We start from the raw sequence: 21,692 nt of genomic DNA on the forward strand, positions 1-21,692 counted from the left end.
ATAGAAGCTGTACAAAACACAAAATGATTGTTCATGAAGTTCAGTTACTGCAAAACTAAATCACAGGAGTATAAATGATGGAAGTCAACACATTTTTATGAAAATTTTTTAGATAAACCATGGTTTCTGTAGCAAAGGCAATCAACTACAGATGCTTGAATAGTAAGACATGGCACACACCTCTTCATAGGATTCTGATTAAAAAGTCACAGTGATACAATATCAAAAGCAGTTAGTAGATGAGGTGCAAAGTGACTGAAAGCCATCTCAAAAAAGTAGTAGGCACTAGGGTATTTACATTATAAAAGAGTTTTTTCAGAGGGCTGGATCAGGACAGCTCAGTGACTGGTACAGTTCTCATCATTAATCACTGTTTTCTACAGTGTCCTAAAAATGAAAATAAAATTATTGTTGATAAAATGGGATAAAAAGGATTAGCAACGTTGTTAACTGGTGATGAGTGCCCATTCAATCAAAATATCTTTTCCCAACTAGAAGACAACTAGAAGCATAAAATCTACAGAGGTACTTTACAGACCGTATCCAAAACACAGGGAGTGGGAAGCGGAGGGTGGGGGCCGTAATCTGGAAAACAGTAACTCAGGAAAGGTCAGTGACTCTGAAAGTCACACTGGGTGAACAATTCAACAGGAGGTCCCAGCAGCATGTCATGACAAAGATGACAAACCATGGAAAAAGTGAATAGACTAAAACGATTATTTTGCCAGAGTTTCAGACGAGGGAAAAACCAGTTTGAGTACAGTGGATGAAGTTCTGATATTCATATTTTTTAAAAGGGTGTGGAAAATCACTCAATCTGACTGACAACTGAAAAAATAAAACTGAAAGGTAAAGAAATTGCCTCAGCAAGAGACTCAGGGAGATCACTTGTTTAGTGTAGCAAAGAAAAGCAACTGACTTGTATAAATTTCTTCACAGGGAGAAAATGCTGAATATCAGAGAGCTTTTTAATCAGACAAAACCAGAATGATGACTACAGTCAGGAACCAGACCTATTCAAATGGGGAAAAATATTTGCAAATGCAGAGGCACAGAGGTCTTGTTACCCAGAGAAGTAGCATATTGTCCATTTCTTGAGGTTTTCCCATCAAAACTGGCAACAGGTCATTTGCAACCAGCTTACTGAAAGCCCACCTCAGCTAGTTCTAAAATCCCTTCATGCTCCCCTTCCCGAGGGACAGTTACAGACCCAGACAAGTGAGCTTCTCAGGAATTACAGGATTTACATCTTGAGAGACACGGATTCAGTCTTTGCCTCTGCCAAACATGATTTGTATGACATTGAGCTAGTTGCTTAAAATAAGCTTCATTTTACCCAGTTTTAGGCATCTAAAAGCTAGATATCTATGTAGCATGTAAATGTCTGAAGCATTTCTATCCTCAGCATCTCGATTAGCCAGTGGAAAGAAGCAGGCACTGTTGGAGAGCTGTTCCTCTGATAATGTTCAAAAAAGCACTATACAATCAGGAATTTCATGCTTCGAAGAAATTTCCATGCTGATTGAAGGAAGGCAGGAAAGTGACTGGCTTAGACTTGGACAACAACACTCTAGACATATAAATAAGGGAAGGTCTGCCTTAACCTCTGCTGAGGAGAATATTAATGTTTATAAGCTGCTCTGAAAATAATACCTTAGAGACTTAATATTATTAGGAGATATATTAATAGCTATGATAAAGGGCATCAAGAAATCACAGTGTTCAAATTTTTGCAAAGCTCTAGGGTCAAAGAAAACTGAATCTTGAGATACCAGAAAATATTTAGACTGTGAGCCAGATTTCTGAATACCTCAAAGAAATACTGAGGGCATTGAATCCATGTACACTTTCCTTAGTGGCAAAGATTGCTTAAAAGACCTCTTTCCCAAACAAACGCATTTTTCCATTTTAAAGGGTTATTTTTCACCTACCAGACTTCCATGATGGCAATGAAGTTGTGCCAGCACAACTGATGGAGCTGTGGACTGCTGTGTGGCAGCAAAGGCCTCTTAAACCAGATTCACCCCTGAAAAAAAGGACTATGAAGTTACAGCATAATTCAGAGCAGTTAAGAAGGCAAATAAAATTCCAGAATAGCTCTGAAATGGCATAGAGAAGAGTAGAGCTGATTCAAGTAAGACAGTTGATCCATATAGCAATCATCTTGTGACATGGAAGAAAGGTTATGACATTTCTCTTGACCAAAAGGCAGATTCTAACCAAAATTATTCTATGATTCTATCTGCACAAACTCCAGAGACAACAGTTTAAGTGACCACTCTGACTAGCAATGTAAGGAGCATACAGCACTGAGCTTCCTATCTGCTTGTAAGAGCAAATACTTTCACAAAAATATATCCATGTTTTGTTTTCTATGGATTTGATCTCAGCAGTCCGATGGGGAGGAAATGTTGCACTTCTTTTACAGTAAAGCTTAACCAGTACTCTGAGACATCCATTCTGCAGCCTTTCCTTATACCAGGAGAGTTTACTCCTTGAACACTAGTCAGCAGAAACAGTGGCCGTCATATGAGGGTCAAGTGTGACTATATCTGTTATTGCACAGCCTCATATGACCACAACCACACAGCAAACTTCACTCCAGCTCTCCAGCACACTCCTGCCTGTCCCTCCACCCAGGCTTTCTCAGCAATTCCAAAGAGCTACAATTAAGCCCATATAAAAAAGCACTACAACAGCAACCACCAAAACAGCTCTGCAGAGAGCTGCATTAGGAGGCAGAGGAGACTTGAGTAACATATTAGGAGAACTGGAAGTAAAATTCTCTCTTTGTTTAAGCAATTTATGTAATGACTTTTTTTTTTTTTTTTTACTTTTTCACACTGGTTATTTAATATAGTCATTGTACTTGGATATAGCAGTTTGCATTGGGATGCTGCCAAAAATACAAAAATACACAGTTTAGCAGAGTCTGAAGGGCTGGATACTTGAACAGAACATTTTACTTTAATGAACTTCCCCTGATCTGACTTGAAAAGAGCTTATAGGGATTTTCTTGTAATGTTCTCAAGGAGCTGGGGTTGCTTTGAGGCATGGGGAAACCACCAAACCTTAAATAGCTTTACCCAGCATGAGATTTTACCAAGTAGATAGCAGATATATATACATATTTTTACTAAAAAAAAAAAAAAAAAAAAAAAAAGGATGGACTGGTTCACACAGAAAGGACACAAGTGCATTGTGCTTATTTCCTGTACTACACCCTCAATTTTGCAGCCAGCTTACAAAATCTTTCCAATCAGTATCCGTGTTGATGTTTCAATGTATATTAGATTTAACCTATGAAATAGCAGCATATAAAGGCATACACATTGTATGTGGACGTGTTTTTAACGGTTCATTTCAAGAAGAGGAAGAGCCCGAGATGTGAGCTGGGGTGGTCAGGAGGCAGAATGACAATAATACAGCAATAAGAGTAATACCAGGGCTCCTACCGTGACAGGCTCTGCAGGGAGAGCAGAGCTGCTGTGGCTGGCCAGGCTCCACCAGGCAGGGCTTGGGCACAAATCTGGCTCAGCATAAGTCTTTGCTGCAAGAATAGGTCTTGTGCACTCAAGTTCTACTATGTACCTAGAGAGGAAAAGTCAGCCTTGCCGCAGGAGCGTGATAGATCAGAGCAAACTTTTCTGAGAGACAAATATCTTAACTCCCAAGAGAGAGCATCTAGCTAAATAGTTATTTTAAGACAGTAATTACAGGGGAAAGGGGAGTTTCATTTTTCTTCTACACAACTAATTATTAGAAAAAAAAAAGTCAAGAGGTGACAGGAAATGTGTATTTAAAAATTCCTAGAGCAGAACAAAATATTAAAGAGCAAAGTACTGTAAATAGTCTAACCTTAGTTTTGTTGTTTGGTTGGGAAATTGCCCTTGCTTAAGTAGTCAAGTCTAATTAGAATTCACTTGCATATTACAAAGATCTAAAATTGTTATGCACTAATATAAGATTCCAAATTTCAGAATTCCACATTTTCCTTCCTAGGTCATTTTACTGCTTTAATCAGAGAAATTAACAAAACTTTCTCTTCCCAGTTCATTTAAGTAGAATCTAAGCAATATCCTCTCTCCACTAATTTCTTCATTTCTAGAGGTGAACCACATGGCTAGAAAATTTGAGCATCAAACAATCAGTCATTAGAGTGACAGTTTCAAGATGCAAGCCTGACAAACCCACCTAGTGTGGCCTGAAGTAATGGTATTTCTCCTTTGCTACTTATTGACATAACTTCTTTTTCTCTTTGCAAAACATTTTACTTCTTACCAGTAGTTCGGTTGAGGCCTTTATTGCTTTCATTTCACTGTTACCACATAACTCTTTTAAATTATTTTGATGAGCTCCTAGATGAAGTTACAAAATGCAAAAAACTATGCTGTGGCAAGAGCAGATAATTGAGTCTCTTCCTGAGCCAAGCCACGGCTTATACAACTGTCACTTCCTTTTATCCCATGTGTTCATCATAATAAAGGCCTGTTGCACTGGAATAATGGTCTTGCCACTATCATCTTTATGTGGAAGAACTCCAACATGATACAGGTTTTTGCAGTAGGTAAGGCCTCAGAAAAGTGAGCATTTTAAAACCTTAATGCCATACATTTGTCTCAGAAGAATGCAGCCTTACTTGTGCCCTTGGCAGCTGGGAAAGAGAAAATTCCTTTAAATAATTATCTAGCATACCACAGAGTAAATAAAATTAATTAACTGTTACTCTTTATGGTATTGTAATATCACTCCTGAAAGCCAGGCTCTATAGCATTATAAAGAGGTGTTGCAACAAGGATGGGTGTCCTGAGGATTACCACAGTGGGAAGCAAAGATGAGAAAATAGTGTATCACTGAGCACAATCAGGATGCTACCACAGATTCTGCATACATCACTATAGGTTCCTGCAGATTTATTTGCAACTTTACAAAGAATTACCTAACAGATTAGCTAAACATTTGACTCTGTTTCTCTAGTTGCTAGTAAAGATGCGCATTCTTAACAGACTTGTGGGGTCAGTGAGTCTGTAAGTGAAGAGCTCCCTTGGATACTCATTTTGCTGCTAAACCAAGATAAGACTGTTATACAAAGAAGTAAATCAAAAAATAAAATACGTACTAAATAATGCTCTTAGACAATGATCAGAACAAAATCCTGCACCCCAAGGATCATGTCATGAACTGGTATCAGTTGATATAGGTTCATTATTCATTGAAATGTCTTGCATTATTCTTACTTGTTGTTCTCATCCTGTCAGTTCACTGGCTTTATTACAGTTTCTACCCATGGGTGCAAGCAAGTGTGAGTAGGAGATATCCATAGCGAGGCTCTAAACTGTCAGAAAAACTCACATAGCTCCAAAGCATCCATAAACATGTACAGACACAAACGCGTCATTTGTCATAACAACATGGAGATCTGCAGAGCAGAAACTAACATGCAGTAAAGCTTGAAATCATGAATTGCTGCAGAGAATACCCAGTGATATCTGCAAATCTAAACCATATTTTGTTTTTTTATGAGCCAATTGATAAAACATATGTTGTGCATATGGTCTATAGGGAAGTACTGTAGATAGAAAAATTGTTAACTTTAAGAGTCACAATAGAAAAAAGGTCTTGTTTCCACCACAAGTTTTCTCATTCTTGTTTTCTTTACATTTTTAGATATGCCCCTGGCCTAGTCATCCCCTCCACCACCCTGGTATCTATTTAAGACTCCACCAGCAAGCTAAGAGGTCCCTTGGTTCAAACACTGTATTTCAAACCTGTGTCTTGCTCAGCAGGGACCATGACGCACCTAGATGGGAAGAAGAGTGTACACAAGCTTGAACTAAGCTACATTTCTCTCTGCAACAGTTAAAAGTCTCCACACCTTGTGGGAGAGACTATTGCATACTTTCCCAACATTCAGTTCCACAAGGGATGACTATTTTATGTATTTCTCACCAGGATATGAGATATGCACTGACAGATGTTATAAAACAAATTCATCCTCACTTGTTGTTGAAGTACTGTCATTGAACAATTACTGAGAATGCATGGAGCATCTGGGTGCCTTTTCTTTGTGATAGATAACACACCCTCATCCTCCATTCTTAATGTAATTTTCAGTAATAATTAGACAATGCTTCACTGACTCCAAAAAACAGGCATTCACATGCATCAAATATAACTTGAGGTCTGTCTGAAGTCTTGATGGAATACCAGGGAGAAACATAAGTGAACTTACACCATATTCAATGCATACCTTTTTCCTATTTTATTAGGACCTAAACATGTATTAATTCTATATTAAGTAATTTTTGCAGAATGTCTATGGCAGATGTGTTTGCTAATAGAAGGATTTTAAAATACCCTATATCATATCAACCCCAAATGCCACTTACCAGTTATCACAGCAGTTGAGTGAAGTGTGATAGTCATAATCAGTACAGATCTCACAGAACTGCAGAACGGTTGAGGTCTGAAAGGACCTCTGGAGGTCATCTGGTCCAACACCCCTGCTCAGGCACCTGGAGCAGGTTGCCCAGGGCCATGTCCAGACAGCTTCTGAGTATCTCCAAGGATGGAAACTACACAACATTTCTGGGCAACCTTTTCAAGTGCTCAGTCACCCTCACAGTAAAAGTGTTTCCTGATTTATGTTTCAGTTTGTGCCCATTAACTCTTGTTCTGTCACCGGGCAGCACTGAAGAGAGTCTGGCTCTCTCTTCTTTTCACCTTCCTTCAGATATTTATATACATTGGTGATATCCCACCAGAGCCTTGTCTTCTCCAGGCTAAACAGTCCCAGCTCTCTCAGCTTTTTCTCATGAGAGATTCTCCAATTCCTTAATAATCTTCCTGGACATTTTTTGGACTCTCTCTCTAGTATGTCCATATGTATCTCATAACTGGACACAATTTTCCAGATGTGACCTTCCCAATGTTGAATAGAGGGGAAGGACCGCCTTCCTCAACTTGCTGGCAACACTTCTCCCAGCACAGCTCTTGTTACATTCTTTGCCATAAGGGCATGCTGCTGGCTCATGTTCAACTTGGAGTCCATCAGGACCTCCAGGTCATTTTCTGCAAAGCTGCTTTCCAGTTTTGTGGCCTCCAGCCTATATTGGTGTATGGGGTTCTTCCTCCCCAGGTGCAGGACCTCGTACTTCTCTTTGTTGTATTTCGTGAGGTTCCCTTCATCCCATTTCTCCATCCTGTAGAGGTCCCTCTGGGTGGCAGAACAACTCTTCAGTGTACTAGCTACTCCTCCCAGTTTTGTGTCATCTGCAATTATTATTTTATCCTTCATATGATGATTTCAATGAGATTATAAAATACCACCTAAAAATATATAGACTTTGTTTTGAAAGTATGCTCCCACAAGCACTTTTTTGCCAACTACCATCCACAGAACAACAGTAAACACATTGCAGTTGCTTGACAGATACCTTACAGCACCTATTAATATCTGCAATGAAAAGATCATGACTGGTGCTCTGTGAGAAAAGTACTGAGTTAACAGTGTTACACTGGTCCAAACAGGTAGGGAATTTCTCCTGTGGAAGTGCTGTATTCCTCCTGAACAAGCACAGTATTAAAGAAAAAAGCGAACAAAGTTCTGCCTGTATACCACATCAAAAGACCTCGCAGTAAACCTCTGTCCAGACATTCAAGGTGGGATACCACTGCCACTTTGGTGACACTTGGAACAGAACAAGTCTCTCTTGCTGTTTGTCATTCAGGGGTATTTCCAATGGAACGCTGCTGGCCTGCCTTGATGGTCTCTACTACCACTGTATGATTCTCACATTAGCATTTACATGCTATTCGTTGAAATGTTCCTTACAGGAACATAAAGAACAGATCTACTTTGCCATCTTTGAAAAGGCTGACATTTACATAGACCAGCACTGCTCATTTGCAAAATTGAGACTGATTTCAAAAGGCCTTTAGTCAAAGCTCCCACAGGACAGCAGAGATGACAGTAATCAACCTAGCCATGACTAATAGTCTGACACTGCTTTACAGTAGGACACTCTCCAGTTGCTGGAAAGCATTGAAGGGAGACTGAAACATTACCAGAGAGAGAGCCAACTTTTAGGCTGCTCTATTTCTGCTGAAGTACTAGAGCAGGAACCTTTGTGGATCCACTAATACACAAGAAAAGCAGACCTTTTCATCCCGCTTTTGTAACTTTCCAAATCACACCGATCTGTTAATTACTTCATGCTATACCAACCTACCAAAAGCCTTTTCAGCCCACTTAAACCACAAAAAACAGGTGCAGGGACTAGATGATACCGAACACTTTTGAAAGTCACGCATGATATTTTTATGGATCTGTGAAGGTATGATGGATATTGTCACTGCGATAGATACCAAGTATAAGAAAAACAAGGTTCTAGGCAAAGGCAATATCTAATATATATATATATAAAATCTGATCCCACTGTGAGGGGCAGATACCAGTTCCTTCATCAGATCCAAGAAGGCAGCAAAGAGGTTCATGTCAAATCCTGGGTAGGAGCAAGGGCTTCGAATGCTTGGTTCTTCCAACGTTAATACCAGCGCTGTGCACTGCCAAAGTCATCCAGCAGTATGAATTTGATCTGACTCAGACTTTGCACATGACTGCAGTTCTGTCAAGTTAGTCAGACGCTACGGAGCTGCATTCTTTTATGCTGGCTCTGTGCTGGGTGAGGAGGCAGGGGCAAAATGCACTGAGCTGACTCAACAAAGACTTCTGAACGAAGATCCACCAGAAGCTCAATCCATTGCAGCCTATAGCTATGGCATTTTGGAGTGGACTTTAGGAGCCTTCAGCCCAGCTGCAAGCTATTGGCATATCAATAACACCATTTGAGAGACAATTTGTTAGTACCTGCAGAGCAGAAATCGATGTTAAAAGGAGACGTGTGAGGTCACCAGCCTTATGGAAGAGCAGGACAACCAAACATCTAAAATCCACTAAACATGGAGAGGTCTGTTCAAAAGTAGTTTAAATAAAATAAGCATTTCTATTTGTGACTTGCAGTCATAGCATTGATATTATGATTTCTGTCCTCGATTCATCCCTTTCTGTCTTTTGTACCCAGTGCTGAAAATATGATTGTCCAAGTGCAACTAGAGGGCTCAAAGTTGCAGTCCCTAGTAACCGACAACATTTCTAATTCAGTGATCCAGCACTACAATGCTATGTCTCCCAGCAGCACCATTTTCCCCAGAGTGGTGTCAGGATTAAGCCTCTGCCCTGTTGCTGCCACCACTGGACCACAATAACATCTGGCTGAAGTCCTGAACTTCATAAGATGGACACACAGTATGTGGTCAATATGTCAAAATCTTTCAGGGTCCTGTCCAGCCTTAGGCTCCCCCATTTTGTCACAGTGTGACAGACATTTTGCTCATGTCAACAACAGCGATTTCAAGAGAAAGATGCCAATATCTACCAGTGGACAATATTTGTTGAAGTCAGAGTTGGCCAGGTACAAAGCCTGGGAAACATCAGCCCAAAAGTTATCAGTAACTGAAATAAAATGAAAGCATAATTCAGTGAGATTCAGCGTGACTCTGCAATGAAAATATTGCTACCAAAGCCTGAATCTGCTGTCCTTTTATGAGCTACTTTCTATGCTGAAGACTATAAATCCTTGATCAGATTATCTTCCTGAACTGTAGAATATATTGAGTCAAGTTCAATTTAGTTAGACAAGAGCAACACTTATTGAAATCAGAGAGAGAGTAAAAGGGGTTCCTATGAATCAGCTGCCCTGGCATCGACAACATATTGTCATACAAGGATTAATAAAATCTTCAACATAAATGGTTATTTGGAAGAATAAGTCTGTGCTCAGTGGGCCTAGACCCTACAGAAGCATGAAATGACTTGGCAAATTGAGGGGACACATCTTTCCCAGGTACTTAGGTAGCTGGAGATCCCAATATAGTACTTGTCTACCTCATTACACAGCTAAATACCTTTGAAAATGTAATCTTCAGTCATACTCTCAAAGGAGACAGATTTCTAGAGGTGCGCAGATGTACAGGAGGTTTACAAATTGCCTAGTTTTTTAGTTCACAATAAAATCAATGCAAGTTAAGGGCCTCATATAAAACCACATCGATCCACCTAATTAAAAAACACAGCCCCTAAAATCAATGAGGTTGGAGCTCTTGGAAGCTCTCAAAACTACGCTTTGGCTTTCCATGATATAGTCCCCAGGCAGCTGGGAGTAGGACCTGATCAATGGGAATGAGGATGGGTGAGGTGTCAAGCCTGAACCAGAGCTGGGCTATCAGGACAGAGGTCTTGCAACGGTGGGGAACAGATGGCCCTTAGAAAAGCTGACATTAAAACAGGCCAGTCCAGACCTTCACAAAGACACCTTAATCATATCTGCACTGTTTAAAGCAAGCCGTGGGTTTGCTTAGACCATTTGAGAAGGTGTTTTTCTTTAAATAGCAACGTGGGATGAGAGTTGCCACTTTCAATTTAATCACCCTTCCTTAATATAGCCTGGTGCTTTGCAGCTGTATAATTAACCTTGATATTCATTTGGACTTCAAAACACACAACTCCCATTGCTGTCAATTAGCTGACAGTGCCGACTGTGTGTTGATGGAAGATTTTTGTGTGACCCTGGCAATATGGCATTTGGGAAATTTCAGTAGCTAATACAATCATCCTGCTGGAGAAAGTCCTTCACAAATGACTCTAACAATTTTAGAATGGGAAGTGAGATTGTGAATTTGTCACTGGAATGAGTTTGCAAACAAAACAGATGTTCATTAAAGTTTGCTCTACTTCTTGTTCCTACTGCAACATTGTTTTCTAAAAGATCCCTCCACATAATTCTCAGACCTTCTTTGTTACCTGGTCATGTACAGCTCTGAGCACAAGGAAGATGCCTTGATCTCAGCTAGAGCATTCAGAAGTTATCACACTTTTTAATACTAACATAAGGCTGGAGAGAGGGTTATAAATGCTACAAACCAATTTTTGATATATGAGGTGGTGCAATATACACTGCAACATGAAAATGAAACACAGTATGGGAAGGGCCAGTGGCACTTTACTTTTTAACACTGATTTCTTTGTGTTAATAATACAGAGTTACAGCCTACTGGTAACAAGATTAAATTAGCAGGCAGCAAGAAGTTTGAAGACTATTTTCCTGTTATCCCACAGTGGGTCACACTCTGCTAATGAGCGTTAACCCTGCAATCAGGCAAACATTCATCTTGAGAAATGAACCACCTCATTCATGGTTTTTAAAGCAGTCAGAACAGTCAACAACTAAAATGAAATTGGCTCAAACACAGCTACTTTTCTTTTTAAGTATTGTTCTTTCTCACCTATGAGAATGGGAGCTAATGGCATGAGTGAAACATTCTTGTAGCAAAAGCCAAGAGCAGTCCAAGTCACTTCCAGGCTAGAAACCTGCCTTGTAGCGAATAAGGAATAGCTGATGCTCAATCTACCATTTTTGCATGGACTAGCTAGAGACTTTCATGAAGGTTTCTAATGTGAGTTCGATTTGACCTCCACATTTTCAAAATACGTTGCCTCATCTACTGATTAAAGATAACAAAACAATAGTAAAAAATATATCGATCTATTGTGATTTTCCCCGGATTTGAGAATAACATCAGCCTTTGGGCCTTTATCTGAAGTATTCTGACAGCTGCAAAAATACTGACTACTCCATTTTTTATACAGGGTCAACATTACGAAGAGGAAAAACGGGCTTTGAGCCATGAAATAATTGCACTCAATAATCACTTAATAGAGGCCAAGGTGACAATAGATAAGTTGTCAGAAGACAATGTAAGTATTTAATTATGGATACATCTTGAGATTATATTCAGAAATAAATTAGGCCATGCGCTTTCCAGGAAACTATAGAATAATTTCTTATTATTTACATAAAAAGTAATTTGTCACCTTGACAGCTTAAAGTCATGTTTGATTGTTCCCATAATTTGTAAATCCAGTTCTTCGTATGATATGGTGTTGTGATGAGGTTTTCCACTAATGTTTTTTTCCTTACACCTAACCTAAAACAGATGAAAAAAAAATATTCCAAGAAATGGCAATATTTCCACACTGATTTTGCCATTGGTTCCAGTCTAGTAGAGCAAACTGGTGGATGTACATGCTCAGAGCTATTGTGCGGATGCATGTATGGGTGAGAATTCATCATAAAGATTTTAGGTACAGGGTAGAGCCTGACATTTACTGCAGTTCCTCTGCAAATGGGATACTCAGCACAAGTGAGCTCTACTAACAGAAGACAGAATTAACCCAACCTGGTCACTCAGATTATTCGGGGATCAGGAGCCAGGTTTTTCCCAGCTGTGGTGCATGTGTAATAATTTAACAATTTCTGTGTAGAACAAAACATGGAACATCTTTGGCAATTGTCACCCTGCATCTCATTAAACACTGCTGAAAACTGGTATGTACACTGCAGCTGGCAACCCAGCTCATGAAAACCTTCCAGGGACAAACCTAAAACAGAGGGCAAAGAAAGGAACATTGCAGGCATTTAGTTCATTATTGTGCCATTCCTTAGACACCTAATAAAAACTCATCTACAGAAGACATGTTTCTCTTAGCACTTATTTTTCAGCACCTTACATGCAACCTTCCCATATTTCATATGAACTCTTAATCATGGCAGGGAGCATTTGATCCCATTAATGTGACTGTTGATGTGAATTGTGCCTATGTGATTAATAGCTTTCCAGCGGAAACAAAGAGTTCTCAATCTGGCCCTTTATTTTTTATAGAAATTGTGCCGAAACAATGGTTAGCTCATAACTCTAATAGCTGGCAAGTGAAGTGGACTAAATTTAGGTTTTAGAAACACGAGTATAAATCCAGAATAATTCGGCTGATAGCAGTGGCATTATTTCAGGCTTAAAATGGAAGGGAAAATATTGTAACACTCCGAACAAGTATTCATGCATTTACACTTCTTCTCTGAGTCAGGACTGAGCCTAGATTTGAAGGAGTGTTTTCAATAATCATAGCTTTTAAAAGGCATCTTAGGCTGGACTGAACTACAGAGTATTCTTTTTCCAATAATTATTCTGGACTACAGTGAACATTAGAGTACCGTCCAGAAGCCTCAAATAACAGCACCACTTCTTCACAATCGAGGTTGATTCAGAAACTAAATTCTACCCTTAGTTGTGCAGCATGACTAGTTAAAGGTTAAATTCTGAACTCTAAAATAAAGAACTATGAAAAAAAATAACATTATGCCTAATAAGTAGAGAGTGTCAAACTGAAGAATCCTGCATGGGGAGAACAGGTTTTTTTCTTGCCAATATTTCTTCTTTTGATTATATTTCCCCTTATTCTTCTGACAGATATGTAAAAGGATGATTTTGATGCAAAAACATGTTGTAGACTATGAAGAACACTTTTGGCATTAATTGCCAATTATTGTTCTAGTTGCCACAGATGTGGCTAGTTCCCATTCAGATAAACATTAAAAGACAGAAAGTCACCCCAGTCCCATGGCATGTCCTGCATGTTGAGAGCAAAGTACACGTGGTACATTCAACCCATATATAATTTTTCTGTAGCAATTTTTAAAGCTACTAAAAATAAAGTGTCAGAAATACTTTTTGTGCTCTCCATTACAACTGCTTCACAGAAACAGAGCCTCACAGCTTTTGAAGAAAGGATTAGATTTTGGAGTGATTTAATTTTTTGTATGCCTAGTAATTCCATATGGAACTTGGAGTACTTGTCTGTGCTGTATATGGTGCAGCAATATATTATGTGTTTAATGTGCATGTAACATGTCAAAATCACTTGCACATGCAACAGATTTTGCTTCTAAATTATTGAAGTCCTACTGTTTGCATCTGTTTTCAGGAATAAAAATAGCGTGTACCAATATAAATTTTAAGACTTGCATAAATGAATGTATCTCCCCAGTACATTTAAGGCAGAAGCGGCATGTATAAAAGCTCATATAGACACACACACACAAAAGAGTATCTAAAGACCCTTGAATATGAAGATATAATGAACTAATGATCATAGAAAAAAAACACCTTTACTACCTTCATGCCTCACAGACTCCCAGGAATATCTCATTGTATCTGTTATTACAGAATAGTTCTAAAATTGTATTTCAAAACAAAGAGAATTTCCACCTTTCCTTTTCATAGAAAATTTCTTTATCAGTTCTGCAAAGAACAAGTGGAACAGTAAAAATCTGCATATGATAAAATTAAAACACTAGCACCGAAGAAAATTAAAATCATTTCAGTATTCAACACCTTTTCTCTATAAGCTTTTTCTAATTTTTACAGGTTAGCCCAGCCTTGTGTCCATAGCACCTTTACGCTTTGTCTGTCTTATCTATGCCCACCTATAAAGTCAACTTCTGAAGCCAACTTGGTTTTTAATGGCACCTTGATTAGAAACAACATAGAACTCGTACATCCACGGACCCAAAGATACTGGTTGAAGGATACAGTTATAGTCATGTGTGCTAAATTAAATTTAGCTGAAGGGCAAATCTATGTACTGAGTTTTCCCATTAAATAAGCTGTGGGAGCCATTCAATACAAAATAAGTATAAGAGGCTTGTTGAAATTCTCTTTTTCCCTGTGTGGAATTCTCATGGTAATTTCTTACCAAGTAGAAATACCCTGTTCTGCAGTATCAAATATTTGCAGTGAGATTTAATATGCTTGTGTAGCTGCATTCTGCAAGATATGAAAGGAGCCAGGAACCAGCAAGAAAGTTTCATAAGACAAAGGCTGTCCTTTTATAAAACAATACAATGTGTATTTCTGCAATGAATTTCTCCCACAGTCTCATAAAACTATTTAAGCATTTTCTAAAGTAGTATCTTAGTGTTGATCTGGATAAGACTCAGTAAAAGTTGTCTGTTCTTACATTTTCTTTTTGTTTAAAAGATCAGATTTATTTTAGCCTTCATAGAGCCATGCATGTTAACAATACAAAGTCCAGTTCCTAATGGTAAGTATCCATCATTTGAAATGCAGATTACTATTCTGTAGCAAGAGTTCTCAAAATTCTCTTTTTAGTGATTTTCTCTGCCCTCAAGGAGTAAAAGGGGCAGACATCTCAGGACTGTGCAAGAAACACAGAATCTTAATCTTAAATTGAAGTATGTTCCACACCTCCCCAAAGTAATTTTTTAAAAGATTGCTCAGGCATGAAAGAAAGGCTGAAAGCCACAAGCTACTTGCAGACTTTAAAAAACAGGCTATTTTTTGTTTTTCTAGGAACTCTATAGGAAGGACTGCAATTTAGCTGCTCAGTTGCTCCAGTGCAGCAAGAATTACGACAGGGCACATAAGCTTTCGGAGGTAACGTGACTGAACTTGGTGAATATTCAAATAAATAAATATTTTATGGAAAACAGATTATTTTACATGCATCAATTCCAGAACTTGTGTGGCCTTAAGGCCTTGATTCCACACACCCTTGGGCTTGTGCACCTGCTGGTGCTCTGTGCTGACAAAACCACAGCCAGTGATGGAACTGGAAGGTGAACTCTTCCTCAGAACCTTGGCTGTCCGGTAGAATGGGCCTGCACGGATCACAGGAAAAACAAACATTTTAGCAAAACCAAAGTGTTGAGAACACTAGACTGAAAAATGCAGGGGGGCAAGCGGGGGGGTGAGAGTAGGGAAATGACAAGCTACAGGCATCAGAGATTTTGATATAATCAATTTTCCTCCTGAAGCTATTTTCCAGTCCAGCTAATTTCTAAACCTGAATTTTAAAATGGACTGACAGAATAAATATCTTTCTCTAAAGCAACCAGAGCACTGAATGATTGATTTCCAAGGTGTAGACTTTAATTAGTAATCCTCGCTTCCAAGGAAACCTGGCTTGAGAACAGACTCCTTGAAGGGGAGGCAAATATTATCTTAGTGAACAAGAACATCTTTAGGGATGCAAGACCTACACAAAGCAATAGCACCTTCCTCATGTGTATTGCTTTGTTGAAGGTCATGGATAAAAGTCTTCTCTTTATCAATCCCATAAGGTTAATGTCCCCCCAAAATGGTCTCACTCATGCAATTCTGTGGCAGAATAATGCAAATTGAATGTGGAATATATAAACCATTTCTGAGCCAGTAGAGTGCTCCAGACCACTAAGCAACTTTGGTAAATAAGGATAGAGCAAGAGTTCTGTCAAAAGGGCAATGATTTTCTGGAACTGAGACAGAACTTCCAAATTAACCATTATCCTGGTCATGCTGTATTTTTCCTGGTAACTGACTTTGCTTAGCAATTCATATCCAGGAGTTACCAAGACTTTACTGACACTTGAAAGCACCCTACCTGTTAGCAAGAATTAGGACCTCAAATGTAGTGGTTCACTTGTAGAAAACTATCACAATTGTGGGATCTCCCCACCATTTCCCAGCCTGTCATACACTCAATTGAATAGTCAAGGCCTCCACTCTTAAGTTCAAGTATTTATTAATTTAGGAAGTATGAATGTGCTGTCACAGCCAATAAATTCCTTGCAAATGCAAATGTTGCGTGACAAAGTATTGTAGATTATCCAAAAGCCTAAACTATAGTACAATACAGTAATGTGACAGCAATATCATTATAGTAATTCCAGTTTCCAGTGCAATACCTTAAAAATAATTTTCTTTTTCTTAACACATTTCATGATCTAAATAATGTATAAAAAAATAGATCAAACAGTAGTGTTACAGTATACTAAAATAATAGCTGCCCCATACAGCAGTTTCGTATTAAATGAACTGTACTTTTTCCTCATTTCTGTGGCAATTTACAGCAGCCCTATTTTACAACCTGTTTATTCAATCTTTGCTGCATCTGTACTTACTATGACTAATATTGCTGTCTGCCAGCAGATTGGCAATATCACACTCTTTATTTCCAAAGGAAGACATATGAGCTCATTAACAACACAATGATTAATCCAAAATATCCTGGAAGGTCTGTTGGTTAAAAAAACATTCATTCTATTTCACATTAAGAATGCCATTTCAAAACATGCCATATTTTGAATACATTGAGCTGGGGGGACTAAAACAATTTTAAAAACTTTGCAAAGAATCTAAAAGAGGAGCTCCGTACCTTATACAACAGAAGATCATTACAATGAGCAGGCATCTTAAATTTCTCTTTCTTAAAATAGCGACAGGAGGACACCACTTCAGTATTTGTTGGGTTCTCTCTTTAGAGAAACAAAGGAGGGAGTGGTTCGTTAGGATGAGAAGGGAAGCCACTGAATATTTGGTAAAGAGGAACATGATTTCTAGTTATAAAACACAAGTGCTGAGTAAATCAGAGTTCAGCCAAGTATTTAAGGGCTGAACTCCTAAGTAGTGTAGATCAACATGAGTATCAAAAGACTTATCACTGTTACAAACTTGAAACCTAGTGCAAGCATGAGTTCTTTTGATTTCCAGCAAGAAACACTGAGAGACAGCCACCATGCAGCACTCTCTCATATCCCTGTCTGATCATTGATTGAGATCCAAAATGAGCAAGGAAGATAATACTGGACAGGCAAGCATGCCTGGCGAAACCTGCCTAGGCATCACCTACCAGGATTTTGAGCTACACCGAGGAACACAGGGTCTCAGTCTCTTCTGGTCCACATGACAGAATGGCAGGTGGAACCACTGTCCACAGTCCTGATCCTGACTTTCTCCAAAAACTATACTAGACTTATTGATTAATTCTGAATAGTTTGCCCCAGGAATCATAATGTATATTCAGGTTTCAGCTCTTGTTTCTGTCAGTGTAGTAAGAAACCAGAAAAGCAGTCAGCTAGCAGCTGCTGGAAAGGAAGATGTTGAGGCTTATATAGATGGGCGATCTGACAAGCAGTGTCCGAGTGCTGGGGCAAAGCAGTCAGTTTGATTTGCTTCTTACCCTGCACAGGAAAGCTCCTGTCACAGCAGTCAGTACCATGGCTTTAAGTGTCAGTGAAACCAACTTTCCTGCCTCTTCAAAGAGCATTGTTTATCAAATGCAATGCTTGATGGCAGGAGCCAATCTGGCACCAGGTTGGAGGCAAGATGAGCTCAAAAAAAGGCAAAAGAAGAATAGAATAGATGTGATCTCTTCGTCCTCTTTCCTCACCTTAGTAGAGACCTCCGCATTCCTCCACTCCAACTGCAAATCAGACATATGCACACAGTCTGGAAAGTGTTGCTGTAGGCTGTAATTCCCTACCTGCCTTTTTAAAATTGTTGTTTAATACATTCTTTACAACCTGAATTAACTTGGCAGGAAACATTTCAATTTCACAATGTTTTCCATGAGGGGAGGAAGATGAAGATTTCCAAATATTAATAAGTGAAAGTAATTTGATTACATTTGTTTTCAGAAATGCACGAAGATCGTGGCCATTACATTAGTCAAAGAACCATGTATAGTGAGCCGTATACTGTAAAGAGCACTCTTCTATCGATGTTGTATAGGCCCAAGCAGACACCAGCACTGTTGTTCACTCTTTTTTCCTGTCCCCTTTGCCATCTCTTTATGCTACAGTTGCCATCCGAATTTCAGGAAAGAGTCAGCATCCATCTGGAAAAACACGGCTGCAGCCTTTCTGTCCCCTTGTGCCACACATCATACGCTGATACCATACCCACTTGTGTCATTGCCAAAGTACTGGAAAAACCAGATCCAAACAGCTTGTCTTCACACTTGTCAAGCCCATCTACAAGGGATTTTCAGGACTCTACTGGAAAACTTGGACAAAGGCCCCAGTACAAGTCAGACATCTACTGCAGTGACACCGCCCTTTACTGCCCAGAGGAGAGGAGAAGGGAGAGGAGACAGAGCGTGGACACACAGGTGAAAGATGTGGGGTTCCTGAGGTCCCAGAACTCCACAGACAGCACCGTTGAAGAAGACGGTTTCCATTCCAGCTTCTCTCATGAAGCCTTCCCAGAGTACATTACCTCCCTGCCAACCTCCAGCTCCTATTCCAGCTTCAGCGTCACCTCCGAGGAGAAGGAGAATGCCCAAGCCAACACTCTGACGGCCTCTCAGCAAGCGATCTACATGAGTAGCCGAGATGAACTGTTTGAAAGAAAGTCACCTGCAGGTTACGAGCATCAGGGAAGTCCTAGGTTTGCCAAGTCCAAACCTGCGCAGCACATGGAGCTTGCCGATGACAATGAGAACTCACCCAGTTTTACTAGGACTCTGTCTCCTTATGCGAATGAACCTTTTCATTTCTCAGCCATAACACCACAGCAGGCTTTAGCAAACCAGAAAATGAGGAATGAATGCAGGGGCACCCACCTTTCAGAAGAAGACTTGCCTGGGCGATGGAGGCAATTGAGTGTGGAGGACATTGGTGCATACTCTTACAGAAACACTGGCAGGCTGTCACCCTGTAGCTTTTCGGAGCAGTACTACAGCAGCCCAATTAAGAAGGGAGACAGCTGCACAAGCCCCATCTATGCTAGTTACAAAGCAGATAGCTGCTCAGAAGGAGACGATATCTGCCAAAGCAGACTTGTGGATTCTTGCTTCCTGAGAACAGACAGTGGTCTGAATATTGACATCAGCACTAGCTGTAAACAGGAAAAATTGCCCACTTACAAAACAAAAGAATCAAGAGACCAAAAAAATGAAAGGATCACCGTCCAGTTATGCAGTAGCAAAAACATCGAAAATAGCCCAGTATTGAAAAGAGAATACGTGGACGTGAGCCCCAACAGTTCAGCAGAGTCCCTCAACCAGAGTTCAGTGGAGGCTTCAGAAATCCACCAGTCTTCCATGGAGCAAGGAAGCCATTCGGGTATTCACAGCAAACAGCAGCAGTTTCAACGGACTGGGAGTACTGGTTTGAGTCGGAAGGACAGCCTTACAAAAGCACAATTATACGGAACCCTTCTGAACTAGGCATCTTCCAAAACGGCAATAAGACAACAAACAAAAGGAAGCAAACAGCATTTGATACTTCTGATGAACAATAAGGTTCTAAGAAACAGGATTATTATAAAGTATATATTCATAATGGTACTATATGTTTAAAAAAAAATCTCTTCAAAAATGTTACACAGCACTTTTCACTTAACATCCTTTCCACATGGGAGACTGTCCCCTCCCCTCTTTTATAAACCTGAAATATTTTTATAAACAAAATGGTATTTATTAGACTATCCTAAGCTATTTGAGCAGAATTCTTTTCCCTTCAAGCAGCTTTCTTATTTATTTTTGTGCATGAGGCCATCTGTGCCTATACTCTTGGAGGAAAAGGGTAAAATCATGACGGCGGTGATAAAAAATAAATCCACCCGACAAAATACCATAAAATGTCATGTGAAAACAAAACAAAAAAGAATGGTGAATTTGAATAAGTATATTTTTTAACAAGAATGGAATTGTATCTTAAATTATTTCATACAAATGTATTTATGAGTGACTAATGTATGCACAAAGTGATACTAATATTTTGTTCTTTTAATCCACTGTGTTTCTGCTTTCCTATTTTTCCTTGTATACTACCTCAAAAGTAATTGAGGGTTTCTTTGTCACATTTTCTGTAGGCTTGCATTTATATTGTCTAAAATGCATGCAGTGTCATAATTAATACTGTATTTTGCATTACTTAATAAAAGACACCAGTGGATATATTTGTTTTGGGGTTTGTTGTATTGGTTTGAGGTTTTTTCCTTCATTAAAATACACTCTGGTCAATAGAACATGGCATTGCTCTGGGTGGCATCAGTCCAGCAGAAGTTAATGAGTAAAGCTCCTGGTTTAGATTTTTTCTAAAGGAGCCTCTCTTTCTCTGTAAGCTCCAGAGCATTGGTTCTCAGTCCACAACCCTGGACGTGGAAGGACTGCTTCTCATCAACCTAGCGAAAGAAAACAAAACAAAATTTTTATCAAGAAGCCTGAATTCAATAAGCAGGGCTCTGCATACAGAAAACTGAAAACTTGTCACTTAACTTCCTCCTCTATGTCACACATACTCACCACAATCTTTTTGGTCTTTAGGGCTGCTACCTTCTACAGTTGCCTTTTTTTTCATATGTAGCTTGGTATTTCTAACAAAGAGATATTTCTAAAGCTTAAGGTAAATTGGGCCTTCTGTATCCTAAGGAGGAGCTGTAGTTTTACCTGTAGTTTTTGCATTTACTCCACAGAATTTTTTGTTTCTCATCATTTCACCTCCAAGGAGTACACAACTTGGTCAGCAGCAGAAAGGAATGAGCAAAATGAGAAAAACAAAAAAGAGAGAAAGGTGAATCCTGTGGATTTTCTTCCTAGCCTCAGTATTGCTACTTGGTGACAAGCAGAATACAGTCATAAATATTTAACAACTATTTTAACTCATGTTCATTGAATGTGTATTCTATACTTGAAATACTGACTCTTACCAGCTCATGCATGGGGCAAGACCTTATTTAGCTCAATATGTGGTAGTAATCAGTGAGATCACTGTGGCTGTCTAAAATAGTTCCTTATAGAGCTAAAATAATAACCTACCATTCAATATCTATTTAAAAAAAAAAAAACATATATTTTCTGCTGATTCTATGAAAGAGAATTGGTAAGTAACTGATAAGTACCTGGTAAGTAACTATGAAGCAGGAATACAGAACTGCTCATTTCCCACATAAGTATCTTAAATCAAGATTCAGTGCATTTCATATCAACAGTTCCTACTGCTTTCTGTATTCTT

General features: G+C 39.1%; 1 protein-coding gene across 5 annotated transcripts in view; it reads left to right on the plus strand.

The window, feature by feature from the left end:
* The window catches only part of BEGAIN (brain enriched guanylate kinase associated), a 164,853-nt gene extending 144,218 nt beyond the window's left edge, over window positions 1-20,635 (plus strand). For all 5 annotated transcript variants that reach the window (XM_021292493.2, XM_005506173.4, XM_021292494.2 and 2 more), the window contains 3 exons: window positions 11,708-11,815; window positions 15,268-15,351; window positions 18,536-20,635. In XM_021292493.2, the coding sequence (XP_021148168.1) occupies window positions 11,708-11,815; window positions 15,268-15,351; window positions 18,536-19,903 (1,560 nt within the window). In that variant the 3' untranslated portion in view covers window positions 19,904-20,635. The remainder of the gene's footprint in view (window positions 1-11,707; window positions 11,816-15,267; window positions 15,352-18,535) is intronic.
* The last annotated feature ends 1,057 nt before the right edge of the window (window positions 20,636-21,692 follow it).

Source organism: Columba livia, chromosome 5, assembly GCF_036013475.1.
Source record: "Columba livia isolate bColLiv1 breed racing homer chromosome 5, bColLiv1.pat.W.v2, whole genome shotgun sequence".
Taxonomy (NCBI): Eukaryota; Metazoa; Chordata; class Aves; order Columbiformes; family Columbidae; genus Columba; species Columba livia.